Source organism: Ustilago hordei (genome assembly GCF_900519145.1).
Source record: "Ustilago hordei strain Uho2 genome assembly, contig: UHO2_contig_24, whole genome shotgun sequence".
Classification (NCBI taxonomy): Eukaryota; Fungi; Basidiomycota; class Ustilaginomycetes; order Ustilaginales; family Ustilaginaceae; genus Ustilago; species Ustilago hordei.
The window spans coordinates 140,196-160,019 of record NW_024545283.1 but is presented as its reverse complement, the minus strand read 5'-3'; the positions used below and the strand labels follow the sequence as shown (position 1 = coordinate 160,019).

The 19,824-nt window shown below is 53.1% G+C and overlaps 5 protein-coding genes across 5 annotated transcripts; 3 read left to right on the top strand and 2 right to left on the bottom strand.

Annotated features, from left to right (window-relative positions):
* Positions 1–19: 19 nt before the first annotated feature.
* Positions 20–2,758, bottom strand: UHO2_07155 (uncharacterized protein; the record flags this gene model as incomplete). The annotated part of the gene is made up of 1 exon (XM_041558957.1): positions 20–2,758. One exon carries the CDS (start codon positions 2,756–2,758, stop codon positions 20–22), a length of 2,739 nt encoding a protein of 912 aa, XP_041414891.1.
* A 456-nt stretch (positions 2,759–3,214) lies between these two features.
* Positions 3,215–7,261, top strand: UHO2_07154 (uncharacterized protein; the record flags this gene model as incomplete). The annotated part of the gene is made up of 1 exon (XM_041558956.1): positions 3,215–7,261. One exon carries the CDS (start codon positions 3,215–3,217, stop codon positions 7,259–7,261), a length of 4,047 nt encoding a protein of 1,348 aa, XP_041414890.1.
* Positions 7,262–9,703: 2,442 nt separating this feature from the next.
* On the top strand, positions 9,704–14,287 carry UHO2_07153 (uncharacterized protein; the record flags this gene model as incomplete). The annotated part of the gene is made up of 1 exon (XM_041558955.1): positions 9,704–14,287. One exon carries the CDS (start codon positions 9,704–9,706, stop codon positions 14,285–14,287), a length of 4,584 nt encoding a protein of 1,527 aa, XP_041414889.1.
* A 1,008-nt stretch (positions 14,288–15,295) lies between these two features.
* Positions 15,296–16,441, top strand: UHO2_07152 (uncharacterized protein; the record flags this gene model as incomplete). Its single annotated transcript, XM_041558954.1, has 1 exon — positions 15,296–16,441. The coding sequence occupies one exon, from the start codon at positions 15,296–15,298 to the stop codon at positions 16,439–16,441; it is 1,146 nt and encodes a 381-aa protein (XP_041414888.1).
* Positions 16,442–16,992: 551 nt separating this feature from the next.
* On the bottom strand, positions 16,993–18,822 carry UHO2_07151 (uncharacterized protein; the record flags this gene model as incomplete). Its single annotated transcript, XM_041558953.1, has 1 exon — positions 16,993–18,822. One exon carries the CDS (start codon positions 18,820–18,822, stop codon positions 16,993–16,995), a length of 1,830 nt encoding a protein of 609 aa, XP_041414887.1.
* Positions 18,823–19,824: the final 1,002 nt, after the last annotated feature.

The window sequence follows — 19,824 nt, the reverse complement described above, 5'->3', positions numbered from 1 at the left end:
GCGGCAGTGTGGGAGGGACTTAGATCCACTTCAACCAAGCTTGTTTTGTATCTGAAGAGATTTTTTCTACAATCACTTTGATCGTTCTCTTTGAGTCTGTGTCATCGCTGTCGGTTTTGGTGATTGCTTGAGGATGTGGAGTATGTGGTGTGAAAGCGATTGGTCTTGATCCTTCCGCTCCTTCTCCCTCGTTTTTCTGAGTCCTATCTTCTGAATCGCCTTGTTCTAGCACCGCTTGAATAGTGGGTATATCTCTCCGACTCATACCCTGACCCACACTTTGATCTTGCTCTTGCTCTTCTTCCTCCGACAACACTTCTCCTTGACTAAGCAGGTCATAAAGCGATCCAATTATCCCCTCACCTTGCCGCGAAACCGACTTCGATCGAGGCCATCGTGAAGAAGCAAACCCAGGGTCTGAAACGATCGAGCTCGAGAGATCATAGCTCCTTTCACCACCTGCTGCTCGTCTAGCTATGCGGCTTCGACCCGCGTCTTCAGAGGCTTGTCTTGACCTGTGTATTGCTTTGCCGTCTTCGGTGCGATCGGTGGAGACGGTGCTGGATCGTTGTCGAGGTCGGAAAAAGTTAACCTTGTTTTGTCGTCGACGTTCTTTATCTAGTCCTTCGAGGATTTCAATGCCTGTCCTGCCGAGGATGCTGTCGTGTCCATCTGCGCCTTTGAAGTTGTTGCTGGTGAATGCACCGCGTTGAGGATGACGAGAATAGGTGCTAACGTCGTGTGCTGAGGCAATACGGTGATGGCGGCCTCGTGATAACATTTTCGAATTGGTTGGCTCTGGTTGAGCAGCTACTGAAGATACCACATCGTCACGCATCTTGTCTTTCAGAATAGAGGTGTGTGGTAGCGAGCTAGAAACTCGGCGGTCAATCGCCGCCGAGGCTACGTCAGGTACCAGCTCGTCACCCGCCTCTGCATCCGCTTCATCGTTGGATATCGCCTCCGTACTGGCTGCCTGCAAAAGCGCCTTTCTGTACGACTCAGAAGCTCGCATCCCGATCGGCCTCCTTTCTGTTTCCAGCACACCTGACGAGATGGTACGGGTAATAGGTGGTTTGCCAGCTTCCGATCCTTGCGTTTCCACCATTTCCGGAGGCGAGATCGCCTGCCCATCTGAATCTAAGGCCACCTTGACCCCTTCAAGCTTCTCAAGCTTCTCCGGCGAAAGCTCCTGGACCTCTTGTCGAATAAGCTTCTTTCCTCGTGCGCAAAGATCTAGAGGTCCCTCATCCGGCGCTCGCAGGCTCTGAACCAGATTCCAACCCTGACCTCGCATGACACTCATCTGCCTTTCGAATTTGGCCTCGTCAAAGTATGGGTCCTGTTCGAAGATCCTTCGAAGGCCTTGCACTGTATGCTGCCACCATACTGGATCGTTCAGAATCGGCAAGACTTGCTCGCGGGTTTCGTCTGAGAATGGCAATCCGATGAGATCACTGGGCAAAAAGAGCCACCCAAACGGATATTGACGAATCTCGTTAGGATGCTTGATAGGGAAAGAGAGTGAGTTGTCGATGGCACCGATCTTGATCTCGTCCTTGTCAGCATCGTGCTTGATCATGAAGTTATCGAGGCCACGGTCGGTATTGCGCATGAGAAAGTCGAGGACTACGAGTCGCTCGAGCTGCAGACGGAACCGCTGCATTCGTTTGGGTGTCCAGTGGAAGCCATCTGGTTCAGGAGACGATGTTGAGGCCTGTCTGCCGTTCTCAATATCGCTACGGACAGGAGCCCCGTCGGCATAAAGATCCTCCCATGATGGACGACAAAGTAACGCTCGCTTTATGGCAACTCCACAGTTGCGAAGACGAGCAGGTTCCTTCTTTCGACTGACCTTGTGGGCCCGGCTCTCATCTTCCATATCGCGCATGAGCAAAGTCTTGCTGCGTGTACGTGAAGGCCAGGGATGCTTTCGTAAGAAGTCAGATGCGTTGATGTAGCCTTTCAAGAAGGTTTGATAGCTTCCGATCTTATCTGGAAGCGGAACGCGGTCCTTCTCGTGAGCCATGCGGTCATTGAATGCATAGTGAAAGGTTGGCGAGGAGAGGTTGACAAGTTCCGTTCGGGGGACCATCTGAAGCGCAAGCCGCGAGTCGAGGTAGGATGCGCCGACTTCTGAGAGATAGGAGAAGTTGGGGATGAGACAAGGTCGACCCATGGCCCACCATAGATACTTGCGTGCGAATTGACGCTTTGGGTTCAAGTTGCCATATGGCTCTTCGTCCTTGGGTTTGAAGACAGCGACTGTGGTGAGAGGAGCCTGTGATAGTGGTGGTGGTGGTAATGGTGTTGAGTTGGAGTGGGATGTATGAGATGAGGAAGGGTCTGCGATGATGCGGACAAAGTAGGAGCCGCTCGAGCCGGTGGTGATCATCTTTGGATAGACGCCCTTGCTGATTGCGTGCTTGACCTGCTCGACCTGTTGCCTGAATTCTGCCGAGGTCATCGAGGTGACTTCATGTTGTTGCTGGTGAAGAGCGGAAGCACGCTTGGCATTGAGAAGAGACTGGGAACGACCTAGTCCGTCGAAATGGGTGATCAAGAGGGAAGGCTTGGCTTGACGCTGTGCTTTTCCGCGAAACTTGCGAGCGACGGCAGCTTTCCACTTGCGAAACCTGGCATCAAAGTCGAAGTCGTCTTGGTCGTTTTGCTGCTGGGACGCTCGTATGCTACCGCTGCTGCGGTTGGGTTGCGAAGCGAGCAAAGACGTCCGCTCCTCGTCATGATGTGGAGCCATGGTGCTACGCAAGATGGCTGGATCGAATGTGCTGCCTTGGTAAGCACGGCTGTTGCTGGTGTTCAGCCGAGATTGGATCGTAGAGTCGACGAACGCGTCCTCATGCTGCAGTGGCTTCGGTCAGATGAGGATCAAGGGGTTATGGACGATGTCGGAAAGGTAGGAGGGGAAGCCTTGGAAGTAGTTGCAACCCATGGCTAAGCCAAGTCAGCGGTGAATCGGGTTGCACGCTTCGAAAAGGGAAAAGGGGCGTGGCCCAAGCACAGCGCAACCTTGAGGTGGGTCGTTTGCAACGACACCTTTTGGCACTTTGCTCACCAGCTTGTTGCCTTCCGAACACATCACAGCCACAGCCGCAGTCACAGCCGCAGTCACAGTCACAGTCACAGTCACAGTCACAGTCACAGTCACAGTCACAGTCACGGCCACGGCCACAGATCGAACGCTCGTGAGGCCATGTCGTCGGGCCTTCCGACCACGCCCAACAGCTCGCATCTGCGATCGGGTTTGCCGACACCTTCAGGAGCCAGATCAAGACCTTCCCTCGCGCCTCGTTCCAGCATCAGCCCAGCAGCGGATAGTCCCGATACGAGATTCAAGAAGCAGACACTGGCAGAAGCCATCTCTAAGAACGATCCGGCAAAGTATCGTCTCTCCACCATTGGCGGCATTGCTGCTGCTTCTGCTTTGTCGCCTGGCGCCTCTTCACCCATCGGCAAAGACGACAGCGATGTCGATAGCAACTCTCCTCTGCTACAGGCAGGTCGTTTGCCTCGAGCTTCCTTCCTCTCGCGCAAGTCGCACTCATCACTTCGATCCGAACCACGGCCGACAAGAGCAACGCCACCTGCACGCGTTTCGCCTTCAGCTTCCGACCTCTCCCCTGGCTCAGCCAGCTCGTTTCCATCAGCAGTCGCCAGCACATCACGCTCTGTAGCAACTCCCAAGAGATACTCCGACATCCATGCTCGCAGCAGCTACACGCCCTCCATGGTCAGCAGAACTCCATCTCATACCTCCCATGCATCATCAACCGCAGCCTCGTGTGCAAGACAAGACATTCGTCGAGGACGCCAACTCGAGATTGGCGACTTGGTCCACATGGAAACATCCCAGCTCGTCGGTGTCCTTCGTCATCTCGGTCCTGTCCAGTTCAAAGCTGGCTTCTATGCTGGTCTCGAGCTTACTGGCGACAGCGTCGGCAAGGGTAAGAACGACGGCAGCGTTCAAGGAACTCAGTACTTTGCATGTGCTCCAGGCAACGGCCTTTTTTGTCCCGCTTCCAAAGTCGTCGCTATCAACGATGTACCTCCTACCGATGCCGTACCTCGTCCAGCTTCGTCAATGTCGAATCGACCATCCTCTCGCGCCTCGGACCTTCATGATCGCTCAGGTGCCATCACACCCTCTCGACGACGAGCAAGCACCGTCTCACGGCCACCCTCCGAGACACCATCCCGCACCTCATCTCGTCTCAGCGTTCGTCCACCTTCCGTAACCCCTGGCAGCAGACCAGCCTCGGTCCTCTCCGCTTCTCGCCCTGCCAGTCGACTCACCGCACGCAAGAGTCTCGCCGCACCGCCTACCCGGCGCGATGATCAACGAGATACAACCATGCGCCAACCAAGCTTGAGCAACGTCAACCAGACGAGCCCTGTACGAGGCGCTGGAGCCGCGACATCTGCATCCTCCATCGCAGCAAGGACTCCCAGGTCCTCGATCGCAGGCGTACGTGCTGCATCTAGCCTCCTTCAGAGCACGCCGAGTCTCGCCAAGAAGAGACAAAGTCTTGGCGGTATTCCTACTCCTAGAGCTACAAAGGGACGTGCTTCCATGTTTGCACCACCAGCTGGTCTTGCCACTACATCCGATGCCAGTATGCCTCCACCTCCCAGCCCTACAAAGGATGGCCGTGTTGGCGAGCGCGCATCCAGCGTCCTCTCCTTCCGCTCCAGCAGCCGACTCGCTCGTGATCCGTTTGACATGGAAGCCTCGCCCGTCGCTAAGCAAGACACAATGTCCACCACAGACTCCAACTTGGACAAGAACCTCTCGCTGCTCGAACAGATGGATCTGACGCCTCGCAAGTCTGCTCAACTCCCTGCTCCTTGGCAGTCCAGAGCAGAGGTTCGTGCAGGTCAGACAGAAGTTCTCACACAAGACTTTGTCGCTGAAGCCGTTGTGCCTCTTTCACTTTACGAGGAGCAAGTGGCAGAGTTCGAACAACTTCGTGTGCAAGTTCAGGAACTCGAGAAGCAGAATGCAGAACTTGGGCGCGCTCAGGAAGCCAGGAAGGCGAGGGTATCGGAAGCTCGATCCAATCAAGCCATCTTGGAAGCAGAACGTGCCAAGATGCGAGCTGAAGCGCGCGACAGACAGGCCGAGATGGAGGAAGAACGTCGTATCGAACGCAATGACGAGGTCCGCCGACGCAAGGAGATCGAGGATCGCGAAAAGGAGCTCAAGGAGAAGCTTGCTGAAGCGCACCAGCAGCTTAGCAAGACAGCCGACCACCACGAGCGATACCAGAAGGAAGCAGAGAACCGTCAGAAGAATCTGCAACTCAAGTTGCAGTCCAGCGAGCAGCTCGTCACCGAGATGAAGAACCGTATCCACCAAGAGTCGGAGCAGCAACACCACGGCGAAGCGCTCGAGACGCAACTCAAGCTCAAGGATGCCGAGATCGACAGCCTCAAATCGTCCTTGAAACGTCTCGAAGAGGAAGCGCAGACCGCTCGCGACGACTTGACCCGCCAAATCGATGAGCTCAAGGACGCCGGCCGCGAGACCATCAGCTTGTACGAGCAAAGGATCGAGGAGATCGACACTGAACGGGTTGAGGTGCTCGACAACATGCAGTTGCTGCAGGACAAAGCGCAAGAAGCTATCCGAGCAGCAGAAGCCCGCGTCGAGGAGCTGCAGGCTGCTCACGCATCATCGCAGACTCGCAATGCACCCGAAGCAGGTTCGGCTGCAGCTATCGACAACGAGGCTCTGCGAGAGCAAGTGGCTCACTTGCAGGACAAGCTCGGCAAGTACGAAGATCAACTCGCCGAAGCAGCGCTTGCCTTGGAGAAGGAGAAGGAGTATGCGCAGAAGAGGCGAGACAAGTCGCACGAGGTGGAGAACAGCTTGAAGAACGAGCTCAAGCGTGTCAAGGGCGAACTTGAGAAGGCGCAGAGGGCAAGCAAGGAGCAACTTGCTCTACTGGAGGAGACTCGACATGCTCTGCAGGAAAGCCAGTTGGCACTGGAGCGTGAGAGAGCCGAGCTGGAAGGCTTGCGAGCCGATGCCGAGAACTTTAACGCACTCAAGAGCGGTCATGATGGTAGCTTCACCAGTGCGACCCAACGCTTGCAAGGCGAGAAGCTGGAGCTGGAGACTGAGCTCGTCCGACAGAAGCAGCAATCGGAGAAGGAACTGAAAGCCAAGGAAGCAGAGCTGCGACAGTTGCGGCTGCGATTGGACCAGGTCACTGACACGACACGCGGCTCAGATGATGCGGAACCAGGCAGCGCTGCATTAGATGCATCGCTTCGATCGCCTAACGACACTAAGCGCAAAGACGCCCACCGTCTTTCGGCCATGTCAAATAGCAGTGTCAGCAGCAACCTCAAGTCTTCGCACCGTGTCTCCTCCAACGGCGCATATGCAGCCAGCGACGTCTCGGCGATCTCCTCTGCGAACCAGATGTCTGGTCTCAGCTACCTCGTACGTCAGCTCAGCGACGAGAACAACGAAATGAAGACCAAGCACAAGCTGTTGGAGTCTGACCTCGAAGCTCGCGCCCAGGAAGCCAAGACCAAGTCGCGTGCTTTGGAGCTCACAGTGCAGTCACTCGGAAAGCAGCTCGAGGCTGACGAAGGCGTCTCTGGCACTGCATCCACTTGGGAGCTAGCCGAAAAGCTTGCTGACAACGAAGCACAATTGCATAGCAGCCAGAGCATCATTGCCGACCTCAAGTGTACACTCGAAGCAACCAAGATGGAAGGACGCGAGACGACCGATTCGCTGCGGAAGGAAGTGTCGCATCTCGAAGCCCTTGTGGAAGCACGTATCTTCCGAGAGGAGGAATTGGTGGCTGAAGTGGAACGTCTATCGCGAAAGTTGGATGAGCGCAGTCCTTCTCGTAGCTTGTCCAAGTCTTGGACAGTGGACAAGCAGGACGGCAGGAGCGTGGCGAGTATCGCTGTAGACCAGCCCAAGCAGGAAGCAGCAGCAGCGGCTTGGAGGCTGAGTTCAGAGAAGCCAAAGACGACTGCTGTCGAAGCCGAGGAGGAGGAAGAGGAACTCGACTTTTGCGGATTGTGCTCTCAGCGAGGTCATGCGTTGGAGAATTGCGATAAGCTACTGAACGGGAACAGACCGGAAGCACAGAAGGCTCAACCCAGCAACGGTGATGGTAGTGGCAATGGTGCACAGGGGGAGAATGAGCCTTGCGACGATTGTGGCGAGGTTGGACATCGATTTGAGGATTGTCCTTACGCAGCGGAGATCTTCTGAGCTGCCATGAGGCTGTCAATCTTGTCCTTGGCTGGAATACAATCATCTGCAATGGAGCCTGGGACTCGTTGGTTCATTTTCAGAACGCTTTTCCGTGCCTCTATTTGGACTGTGTTTTGGATGAGTAATTGAGTAATTTCTTCGGACGAAGTGAAACGGCAGAGGCGGACTGAACTGAAGCTTGTAAGCTAGATAAGCAGCAGCCTCCGACTTTGCTTGATCGGGATGTACAACAGAAGGCTAGAAGATAGGCAAGCTTCTCTGCCTGAATTGACTGTATCATCTGCGATATGGCCTTAGCTTGGATCGGTTACCAAGAATCCAGAGAGAAGTGGCAGTAGAATCGAAAGTCTGTTAGGAGCAGCTAAGGGAATGGGACACGTGACTGAACGCGACCCGACGCGGACGTCTTCTTGTCAAGTGAGACGCGAGGCGACCTCAATTTCCCGAAAAAAAAAAAAGGGGAAAATTGAAAAGAAAAAGAAAAAGAAAAAGGAAAAAAAAAAAAAAAAAAAAAAAAAAAAAAAAAAAAACGGTGCGAGGAGAGAAATGAAAGAAGAAAGGGGACGAGGTTCGGATCGACTGTGCTGGTAATCCCTTGGATAGATGATTGCATGTTCAGCTCCCCTTAGCATGGCAGTGATCCATGAGGAGAATTGCTGGGAATCAGGGCATGGGGCTTGAGACAAGGTGCCAAAAAAAACAAGCAAAAGCAGACTTTTCATTGTGGAGAGATCTGAGACAAAGAAAGAAGATGAAGCTACACCTCGCGCTACATTGTTGTGCATCCCTAAACCGAAGAATGGGAAGAGGTGAGCAGACGTCGGCGAGGAGTCGTAGCATAGCTTTTGCATCGTGGCTTTCTGACGCCACCATCTTTCTTGCCTCCTCTTGTCCCGGTTCTTCTCAATCTCGCTTCCATTCTTGAAACAGCCCGCAGTAGTGAGGGTTAGGACGAGCATGCAATGTATCACGGGGACTGAGTATGATAACTTTTTATTGTGTGCAGGCCGAATGAGTGTGGACCACACGCATGTCTGCGGCAACAGCAGCAGCTGTCAGGGTCTGGATAATCCCCTTTCTTTCCAACACGCCAGGAGGTGGCGTCTTTTTTGGTCGTTGCGGGCGTGTGTGAGGAAGTGGGTGTGTGTCTGTGTGTGTGTTTTTTTTTCTCCTGAAAAAGGAAAGGAAATCGCCAAATGTGCGACGCGCTGTGCTCTCTTCGCGTTGGCCAAGAAAAAAAGGGGAAAGAAATGCTGCATTTTCCACCTTTTTTTTTTTTTTTCTCTTTTTCTTTTTTCTTTTTCTTTTCTTTTCTTTTTTTTCTTTCTTTTTTTTTTTTTCTTTTTTTCTTTTTTCTTTTCTTTTCTTTTCTTTTCGCCTTCCCCCTTCCTTCGCGTCTTCTCCTGCCTGTTGCGTGGCCAAAAATGGCTCAGTTCGAGTTGGGCAAGTACGACTCCACGGCGCGCTAATTTTCGCTCGGAGAAATCTCAAGGAAACTCGACGCATCTTTTAGCGGACTGAGTGAGCTGCTGCTGTGCCGATTTCTCACTCTGTCTCTGGCCTCGGCCAACGAAATTGATCCGCTGCGACTGCCAATTACGCGCTGACAGTTGACACTCACACATAGCTATCTCTCCCTCTTTCCCTCCCTCTTTCTCTCTCTCTCTCTCTCTTGCATCCGCCGCCAAACTGTGCTCGACCTTTGCTTTTCCCTTTCCATTAGTTGGTCGACCGTCTTCCATCACCACCGTTCCTCACTTCTCTCGCTTGACCATCTTATCTTTCATCACCAACACCATTTCTAGCAGTACTTCGTCACGTATTCACTATCACCATCTTCCGTCTTTACAGTGTCACGCACCATTGTCGCAGATACCCGCATCTTTCGACATTGCGACTAAGCATCCAATCTACGCGCTAGCCAAACTCGCCTCATCTACATCCGCATATCGACAACCACCTTTAGAACAACTCATCCATCCGTTTACCACCATTTCAGCACAGAATCAACTCCATTCTAGTCGTGCTTTAGACAGTCATACCGCGTACATCCACATTTAGCAGCGGATAGCAGCACTGCCTTGGACTTCCGACCGCGTCGAGTTAACTTCTCCCTCCATCTTCATATCAGTGCACTTGCACCATCACAAAGGCAAATATCGTCAAGGATCATTTCAGTCGACCTCCATCAACCATAACAATTTCATGCTGTAAAGAGCCAGCTTCAATGATCTAAGCGAGTGCGTGCATCATCTCAACCACCAAACGATACCCGTATGCACACTAGCTTTTGCACCTCTCTATTCTCCGCCTCAGCGATCAAAACACAGGCTCGTTCGATCCGACTCAGCACGCTTTCAGCCCTCTGCATACAAAACATCTCCTCACTCTCTCGCCAACGCCGCCCGGAGGCCTCCGAGGTCGTGTTGATAGGACACAATGAATCACAACCACGACTCTTCCATCTCGCCAAACAAGGCCTCTCATCCACCACGCAACGTGGACTTGCACCTTCAATCGCAGGCCATCATGACGCCTCCACCTAGCTTTGGCTCTCACGCCTTCCATAAATCGCCTTTTGCTTCTTGGATGGACCAACTTCCCTCCGTTCCAGCAACTGAACTGCGACCACAGACCGTCTCCATCCCACGCTCGCATGCCTTTTCCTCGTTGGCACCACTCGCCAAGCTATCACCCACAGAAGAGTCTCACAACATTGACATGCATGCGGACCAGCACGATCATCAGTTACCCTTCGGCAGCATCAAGAGGACCGTCCCTCTTCAGCATCTCCAGTCCTTCGGCAGCCCTGAAGAACACACAAGTCCATTGCCAGCTCACGCTGAGCATCATCTCTGGCATCATCGCGGCGTCAGCAATGGCTCTGGCTCTGATGTCAGCTCTGCTTCCGCCAATGCTGGCATCGAGCCGAACGCTCTTGCTGGTCCTTCGTCTCAACCCATGCTGAGAGCTGGATCGCGCGACTCTGACCAGGGCTCACAAGCATGCCGACTCTCACGCACGCTCTTTGGCTCTTCAGACTCGCACCAACGCTTGGATGATATCGAGATGGACATTGACTCGGATGAGGGCCATCTCGACACACTACCTCCAGCTTCTCCTTCGCCATTGTACGAACAGCAAGATCTTTTGGATCCCGGTTCCGCATTCAACCTCGATCTTGGCGAACCTATGTTGCAACCGGGTAGCCGACCAACACATCGCCTCAGTCGCAAATCATCATCCTCGAGCACAACCCACACACTGGCGAGCTCATCCGCACAAAGCATCACCAGCGCCTCCCAACCTTTGGCTCGCCAAGCGAGATCCCGTCAGCCTTCTCAGACCAGCCCACCTCTCTCTGGTCATCCATCACAGCAACTCTGTACACCAGCACGTCAACGGTCTACAACGGGCGGTGGTATGGAACTCGACGAGCCCGCCGCACACAGCAATCGCTTCGGTCCCGCAATGGGCGCTCCCTACACTCAACCACGAGCACCGCATCGCACTCGAGCTTCCTCTTCTGCAGCATCGCATCGTCCACTTTCCGAGTTCCTCACGCCACGCAGCATCAGTGCCTCCGCTGGTCTTGGCGAGAAGCTTCCAGGTGTAGCCAACCTGTTCGAGTTTGCAACCCAGCCTCGTCCTTCCATGCACGCCCCCGATCGAGATTCCGAGATGAGACCCTTGCGCGAGGCTAGACGCAGCAGGCCTGCCAACCTTTCCACGAGCTCCTTCCCGACTGCCAAGCTGTTCGAGGACGAGATTGAAGCAGTAGCAAAAGCTTCAGCTCCGACACAGACCGAGTCGAGCACAGTCGCCACAACAGACATGACCTCTGACCAGCTTGATCTCGTCTGCACTCCAGCACGGCGGAAAAGCGCTCCTTTACGAGGTTTCGGTTGCGAAGCATCACCAAGTTACATGGAGACGACACCGCAGTTTGCTACACCGCACAGTCTTTTTGGCAACGTTCTCCAGGCCAACACTCCCGCCGACGACAGTGGTGTTGCGTTTGGTGATGGAGAGCAAAGCATCAAGAGCAATCGCAAGAGGATGGGTTCCGCCTTGACACCCGCATCGAAGGACTCGCCTATGCCGTCCACATCGGTACTCGGAAATGTACTCGACGACCTCTCTTCGCCTTTGCAAGATGCGCTTCGACGTCACGAGACCAGCTTCCATCGTGACTCGCCTGCTCCACGCCCAGTGAGTCGAACGATTATACATTCTTTCGGACCCAAGGAGAGGTCATCGCTCATGCACCAGACACGCTTCAACTCGAGCGAGAATGGTTCTGCCAACTCATCTCCCGACCCTATCCCGCGTGTGCGATCCAGAACCAGCACCAGCGCAGCTAGCCCCGCACGATTGGCTCGCGAACGCAGGCCGACATCCGAGTCTATCGACGCTACCAGCCAGTATCTCACACCGCAGAACTTCAAGAGCGTCAAGCCGTTGCAAGCTGCTTTCATGTCGACCGGTCTCGTCTCGAAGCGAAACCGTGCACGCGAGAACTCGGAGGGTGCAGATGGCGGTTCGGACGCCTTGCCACTTCCGCCCAAGCCTCCCAACTTCGGACATGCGCTTGGTCTGCGTGAAGTCGTGGCAGCTGCGACGGCACATGCTTCTGCAACAGCAGATCGATCTACGAACGCCATGCCGGATACGCCAGTCAAGAAGGCAACTTCCACTCCACTGGTGCCGTTCCCTAAGCTTGCGTCTGGTCTTCGAGGTCAGATGAGCGGCGCTCATCCGAATGGGCTCGGTCGATCGCCATTGGGTGTCAACTCGCCTGCCAAGGATCCCGCTGTTTCGAATGGCGTAAGCACAGGATCGCCTGTGTTGCCAGATTCGTGCGACAGCCCGACCTTGAATCTCATCAACCTTGGCGTTCCGAATGCTAGCACACCATCTACGCTCTCTGCTCGCCATGGAGTTGCTTTCGGCTACTTACCACGCAGTCGCCGCTCTCCTCATCCGGATGCTCATGGCTTCCAGACTCTCAACGCAGGCGACAGTACAGAGGACGACGAGAACCTCTCGGATGTGCCCAACAGTCCCAGCGTCCAGTCTGGCCGCATTCGTGATGTCAACAGGCTTCAAAAGGGTAAACGAACCATCACCACTCTTTCCTCCAGTGGGACACATGCACCTTGCCGTAAGATGCTTTCCGTGGACACTTGCAAAGCTGCTGGTGCACCCAAGACGCTTCGTGTTCGGTCTGCTGGCCTAGGCAAGCGCACTATCAGCCGAAACGCAAGCTTCATTCGAGATGCACAGGCCGTGGCTGCTGCTGCTGCTGCTGGCACTGGCACTGATACCAACGGCGAATTGCTGCCTCCTTCGACACCTCTCACGACCACAATGACGTTGCACCCCGGCGGGGAGGATTTGGAACCAATGACACCAACACGCAACGCAGCACAGATCAAGTGGTTTGAAGCAGCTCAAGTTCTCACCACGCCATCGCCATCGACTCGACGTCAGAATGCAAAGTTGCGAGCTCATCGACTTGAACTCATGGGACCACACCGCAAATCGAGCTTGTCGGAAACATCGACTTGTCAAGAAACGCCACAGAAGGCTTCAGCTTCCACGGCTGACTCTGACTGTACCACAACGAAGCATGGTCATCTGGAGACGGCATTCACGGTTGAAGAAACCATCGGATCTGGAGAGTTCAGCGAAGTGGTCAAAGCCGTCTCCCGATCCACTGGCTACGCGTACGCTGTGAAGCGAATGAAGAAAGCCTATCTCGGTCCCAGAGATCGTCTGCGAAGACTAGAAGAAGTCGATGTTTTAAGAGCTCTGTCCAAATCGGGTAAGTCCCATGTGAACATTGTCTCGCTTCTCGGCGCGTGGGAGGAAGAAGGGCATCTTTTTTTGCAGTTAGAACTGTGTCCGCTTGGTTCGCTTGCTTTCTTTTTAGAAGAGTACGGACAACAAGTGGGGGCGTTGGAAGAACCGAGATTATGGAAGGTTCTAGCTGAACTTTCTAGTGGAGTGGAATATATTCATGGACATGGGATTTTGCATTTGGATTTGAAACCGGCGAATGTTTTGATTACCGAACATGGAACCTTGAAGATTGGAGATTTTGGAATGGCTACAAGATGGCCGCTTGTGGATGCGGAGATGACGTTGAGGGGTGCTGGCTTGGGTGCTGGCTTGGGTGCTGGCTTGGGTGATGAGACGGGGCAGTGTGCAGGGGTGGAGTTTGGGGTGGCTGAGAGGGGGAGAGGGTTGGAGAGGGAGGGTGATAGGGTTTATTTAGCGCCAGAGGTGATTTTTCATGGAGAGTATGGCAAGGCGGCGGATGTGTTTAGTTTAGGATTGATCATTTTGGAGGCGGCGGGGAATGTGGAGTTGCCGGATAACGGGGAAGCGTGGCAGAAGTTGAGGAGGGATGATTTTTCGGATGTTGATCTAAGTGCGCTTAGTGGACCGATGCTCCGCGTTCTCACACGACTTTTGAACTCTGATCCGGAGGAAAGGGCAACGATGGAGGAGATAGTCAATTTGCCTACGATGGCTTGTGTAAGGGCAATCATGGCCAGAGGGTTGTCGGTGAGTGAGATGGATCAGTTGCCCGAATTCACCGATTCTTCCACCTCGGGCAGTTTGGTTGGCTTGGCGGATAGTTCGAGCTTGGCGTCGATACAGAGCGATGCTTCGACCAGAACGTTGGGTTTATCTGGTTCAGAGGCTGGTTCGAGTGCTGCCGAGTTCTCAGAAGCAGATTCAGCAGGGTTGGGAGCAAGGTCGATTTCGAACCATACCATTTCGACCAGTATCAGTTCTTTCTCCTCAAGCACAACAGTTATCAGGGTTAGGGGAGCTTTGATTCAAGAGCCTGAGGAAGAGTTTATGCGCCAAGTGTTGGCGAGCGATCCGTTGGAAGAGGGATGTGGCAGTAAGGATGGAGGAAGGTGGATTGCGAGCGCGAGTGGGAGGGAGGTGTTGGCGAATGTTGAGCCAATGCAAGGGGAGGGTTGCGGGATGCAAGTCGATGCCTGATATCGGCGCTTTTGAGGTTATTCGCAATTTTTAGATCGCTCTCAGCGATGCTTGCTACTTGTTTGATCGTTGTTTGTCATGTGTGTTCGTATCCAGATACCGTGTGGCGTTAGCATGCAGTGAAGGTGGTTCCCGATGAAGAGCAAACATTGTATCGGGGGAAAGGTGGTCACAGAGTAGATCAAGCCGATCCTGATCTACAGCTGCACCTTGCCGATCGACAAACACCCGCGTGAGATATGAAGAAAGATGGCAATTTTAAGCCCCGACCATCAGGACCGGCTTGGTTTGGTAGAATGGATCTCTGCTGGGCCATCAACACAGGCATGGAATCAGTGTCCTTGACCCGTTTCGGCATGGGCGTGGGCACGGGCAACGACAGGCAACGGATTTCCGGGGCGGCTACGAGCCCCGAGAGAGGTTGGGAGCAGAGGCTATCTCCCTTCTGCCGAATTCAGACCAAAAACAATAGATTCAAAAAAGGTGAGCAACGTTAAGCTCGCTTAGCGAAAGACAGACATGAAGCCACTTTTCTTCTCTCTGCCTCTGCCCCCTTCCTTTCTGCCTCTTTTCCTCTCTGCCTCTCTCTTCTTATGACCTTTGAGACTCTGCTCGATGCTGCTACCGATCTTGAAAGCCGTTTTTGGGCAGAAGAAAATGTGTATCTCTCTCAGCTTGGTGCGATTGCGATGAGAAAGGCTTCCGATTTGAGACTACACTTGATCGAGATGCAGGGTAGAAGGGCTTTGGGCGGTGCCGAGGTTGCCAAGTCCACTTTGTACAAGACCGTTCTCTCGACTCTTTTGCCGCTTTTGTCAAGATAGGATCGGCAAGCAAAGCAAAAATACATGTCCATCTGTTGCTCCTGGCCCTGCCTAGGTCTGCCTCGACCAAGCTTCAACAAGTCTTGGCTTGCTTGCTTTCCTTTGCGTCTCATCTAACTCATTCCCTTCATCCATCCGTTCCAGCGCAATTCGCTCGATGGCAGTTGCATTGCACACCGCAACGATGCCAGCCCATATCCTTCACCCGCGCGCAGTTTCAGATGTTATCAAGCTCAATGGCCTTCCCATAGGCTTCATCCCCGATGTCGGCTCGGATGGAGGTAGCGTCCAATCGATGGTCGCCATCAACGGCTTACTCGCAGGTCGGGGCCAATCTTATACGTATGGATTCTATGATCAAACTACCTATGGAACCATCTATAACGGCGCCAAGCTGCTCGCCCATGCTCCGGACATTTACGCCTCTGGTGCTATTCTTGAAGCATCCATCATGCCTGTTGGTTCATGGGGTGGCTTTACCGCAACAGACAACTCGCAAGCTCGGGCTGTATGCCAGGTGTTGAAACGGTTTACAGACGCTGGAGTTGAGGTTAGGTTAAGGTTTGCTCACGAGGTAAACTACTATGTCACAACGGGAGAGTATGCTCCAATGAACGATATGGGTGTATCTGAGTTCAAAACTGCTTGGGCACAGGTTTCGGCCGCTTGTAAAACTATCGCACCCTCGGTCAAGATGTTTTACTGTCCCAATGCCGCTAATCTTGAAGTTTACGAACAATACATGCCAGATAACTTCAACTCCACAGTCCAAATGATCGGTGTCGATTACTACCCACCGACAAACAACCTCGCTACCGCAGCAAACTATATCCAAACGGTCAAACCTTTCCACGACAAGTATTCCTCCAGCTCCGTCCCCTTTGTCATTGCAGAGGCCGGGACTCATCAGAGGGACAGCACCATTCAAGACCGCATCAGTTGGTTACAGGTACTTACTTCTGATCAGGTGAAAGAACAACTGCCTAACTTGGAGTCGGTCACTTGGTACAACGCACTTAGAAAGACGGATGTATTGTCGACAGGCGTTGGTGGCGAGTTTAGGATCTTGGATCCTGCAAACTCTACTTTTCCCAACCAGAACGCTGTGCAGCTCTTCCCTACCGTGACCAACGCGCAGGCAAGTATCAGTGCCCTTAGTGTAGCTACCGCTGCGACGGCGACGGCGACGGCGACAGGTGCCGGCGTCCAGAGTTTGCCGCCTAGTTTGCGGACTCCAGCGAACAGTTCAGCCGCCAGCAAGAGGAGTGCTAGTTGGGGTGCCAGCGCAGTGACTGCTTTGGCGATCATTTCTGCTCTGCGTTATCTCTAGATGCCCTGCATGCCGATGCTTGTAGATGCCCCTTTCCTGCTTCGTTATGGGTTCCTTTTGTCTCGCTCGTTCGTATTACTTCCAACCTCCCTCTGCGTTTAGTATCCCTTTTCACCGATTTCCAATGCATATTTTATCACTTTATCACTTGATCATCATTGCCATGTGCCCTCACAGTGAACAGATGTGCGCCCGTAGCAGGAGTTGCAGAGATTGAAAGCAGTTCTCGTTGCAAAGGCTCACCTCTGTTTTGCTGAATGCAGTTGCCGAATGCACTTACTCAAGCCCATTTCTCACGATCAACGTGTGCATTGCGCCTGCTTGTACAGAAGCAAACAAGGCCGTAGGAATCCATTTCTTTCACGGCAATTCATCGTCTAAGATTCTTGCAGCTCAAAGACCATCAGCAGAGTTCTCTCAAAATATCAATGTGTCTCGTAAGGAAAAGTGTCCATTGCTAACAGCGAAAAGATTACATCAACGAATCGAACAACGTAAGGATCGACAACCAGAACAAGACTTTACAAATCGAAAAGAGTGAGTGTGTGTGATTACCAAGGCACCTTAGTCAAACCCAACTTGGCCATCGGATTACCCAGACTCGGAATCGGCAGCAAATAGCCCGAGTTCCTAGCCTTATTCACATGCTGCAACGAAACACTGCTCAATTGCTGCATATCATCCTGCCCATAGAAAAATATTAGTGTCGCCCTACCCAGCAGCTCACTTGGAATCTCAATCATCACCCTAAACACCGTGCTCAACGCCAATGTAATAATCAACGTCAGAGCCCAAATACCAGCGAGGTTCGTCGCAGCACCTGAAGTGATCGAAGAATCCGCCGTCATGGGGAAGATCTTGGGCATGATCGACCAGAGTACGATAGCGTGCATCGCTACAATAGCTGCTCCGATCTGTTGGCCTGCCATGCAGAGGGGCGTGATGGAGAGCACTTTTTGGGAGAGAGGCGAGAGTTCTAGGAGGGTGAGAAGGAGCAAGGAGCAAATGACATCGGTGAATTTGATGACAGAGTAGATGTTGGCTCCGTTACGGTTGGTGGGTCGGATCACTTGGAGGTGCGAAAGTCCCGTGTTGATTGCGTCTCGCACTTGGGGTACAAGGAGGAAAACGAGCAGGACGGCGGTGCAGAATCCCTGAATGACCCAGGTTGCTACTTTGTGTTTGCGAAGACGAGCGAAGTGGCCCGAAATGTCGAGTTCAGCTACTAGCAGACCGAGGAGTGCGGGAGCGAGGTACGAAAGAGTGCACCAATTGAGCAGGCCCATAATGAGCAAGAATGCTACTCGGGTGTCTCGCTGCAGGATGCTGACAATCATGCTAAGACCGTAGAGGTAGTAGCTGTTCTGGAAGAACCAGGGGAGGTAGAAGAGGGGTCCAGCTTCACTGCGAAGTTCTGTGGGGCGGTCTTCCGAGGTGAAAAGGTTGGTAGCGGTAATGATCCATTGAGAGGCATTCCTGAAGCACCATCCCGGTCGGGTTCCGATCAGGCTTTCGAAGTTAGGGTTGTTTGGGTACAAACCGGTGGCTTGGCAGAAACCGTATTGAACACCGGTCACAAAAAGGATAGGAAGGAGGAATCGGAAGGGACGAGAAATCATGGCCATTCCGTAGAGCTTGAAGTCAGGAGTGTTGATCTCGGACTCTGCCTTGTTTCCTTGGACTGGTTGAGGGGTTGCTTTTTCGTCAAGAGCCTTGGGAGCAGCATTAGCCTTGGCAGCTTTAGCGGCTTTGGCTTTGGCTGCAGCATCGTTGAAGCTCTTACATGCGTCTTTGCGGTTGATCAGCCAAGGAAGTGCCAAAGCTCGGCCTTGAATCGCAAGGAAGAGAGTGAGAGCAAAATCAGAGCCGAAGGGATAGAGAATGCTCTTTCCAACAGCCCACTTTGTGTTCTGTGTTCCGATCACAGTGGAAGTGAGCGCAACAATGGCAGCAAGGAAACGCAAACCATCGATGTACCTCAAACGACCGTACTTCATCTTCTTGACAGCTTCAGGCGTGATTTCGGGGAGAACTTGTCCCATTTCAGCATGGTTTTCCCAGGATCGACTGTCCCGAAGAGGACTTTTCTTGGTAGTTGTGTCAAACTTGCCGCCCTTTTGCGAGTCGGTCTCGGAAGAATAGTCGGTGGGAGTGCCAGGGTTGACCAGTGTTGCGCGTCGAGAGTCATCCATGATGGAGTAGGAGCTGAAACGACCCGAAGTGTGGACGTAGCTCATGGAACGGAGGTAGGCCATGCCGTCTTCGTTCTCGCTCGATCCGAGGGGGGTTTCAACACCGGCAGCAACATCGCTGGGTGTGAAGGAGGGAGATTCAGACATTGCTGAGCCCCTTCGCCATGTCGCTGGGATGGGTTTCGACATTGTGGTTGTTGGTTTGGTGATATCTGGTCTTGATGTCTTGACGATCTTGCTCTAGCTTTGCAGCAAGTAGAAGCTACCGTATTGTGAAGCGGCGAGGATGAGGAGCTTGACGATGGATGATGAGATGAGGAAGGAGGGAGAGAGGATGGGGATGGGGATGAAGATGGGGATGAAGATGAGGATGAAGATGAGGATGAGGATGAAGATGAGGATGAAGATGAAGATGAGGATAGCAGAGCGAGGGTGGAGAGCGGATCGATCGACCCTTGTCTATCAGAGCTACAGAAAAAGAGAAGCAGGGACGGCGGCAGAGAAGGCAAAGGCTTGTCGATGTCGATGAAGCAATGGCTTGACCTGTGACTTGGCGAGACAAGGATATCACACAAGCGGTGATAGAGAAGCGCCTAAACGTGACTTGCGCCAAGAGGGTCTTCTCAAATTTCACACGAGCCGGCCGTCACAGTGTCAAAGGATCAGAGGCTGCTGCACACTTTGGGTTTGACGACGAGGAGGAGAGCGGAACTCCCCTCACAGGGTTCATGCCATAATGCTACTCAAGAGAGAGGAGAGAGCGAGAACGGAAGTGTCTTAATCGAGGGTTCGTCCCATTAGCCGAAGAAAAGGTTCAGATCAATCAGACTCGTCGAACGAATTCCGACGCCTCTACGCTCAAGCCACAAGCGAGAGAGAGAGAGAATGAGAGAGAGAGAGAGAGAGATAGAGAGAGACAGAGACAGACAGAGCAGGCCCCTCGATGACAAGGGTGCAGAGAAGATTTAGAGAGGTGCTCGCGGGCTCTGTGTAGCTAGTCAGGCGATTGATTGTACACGAGGACAAACCATGATTCGAGTCCCGGCACACTGGCAAGTGGCTTGCACTGGCTAAATTGGCAACCATTGACTGAGGCAAGGGCGTATTCTCACGAGACTCCTTTTGCGAGGTACAGTGCAAGATGGCTTGAGCCATGATGACATTCATATCGACGACGATTTCGAAAGAAAG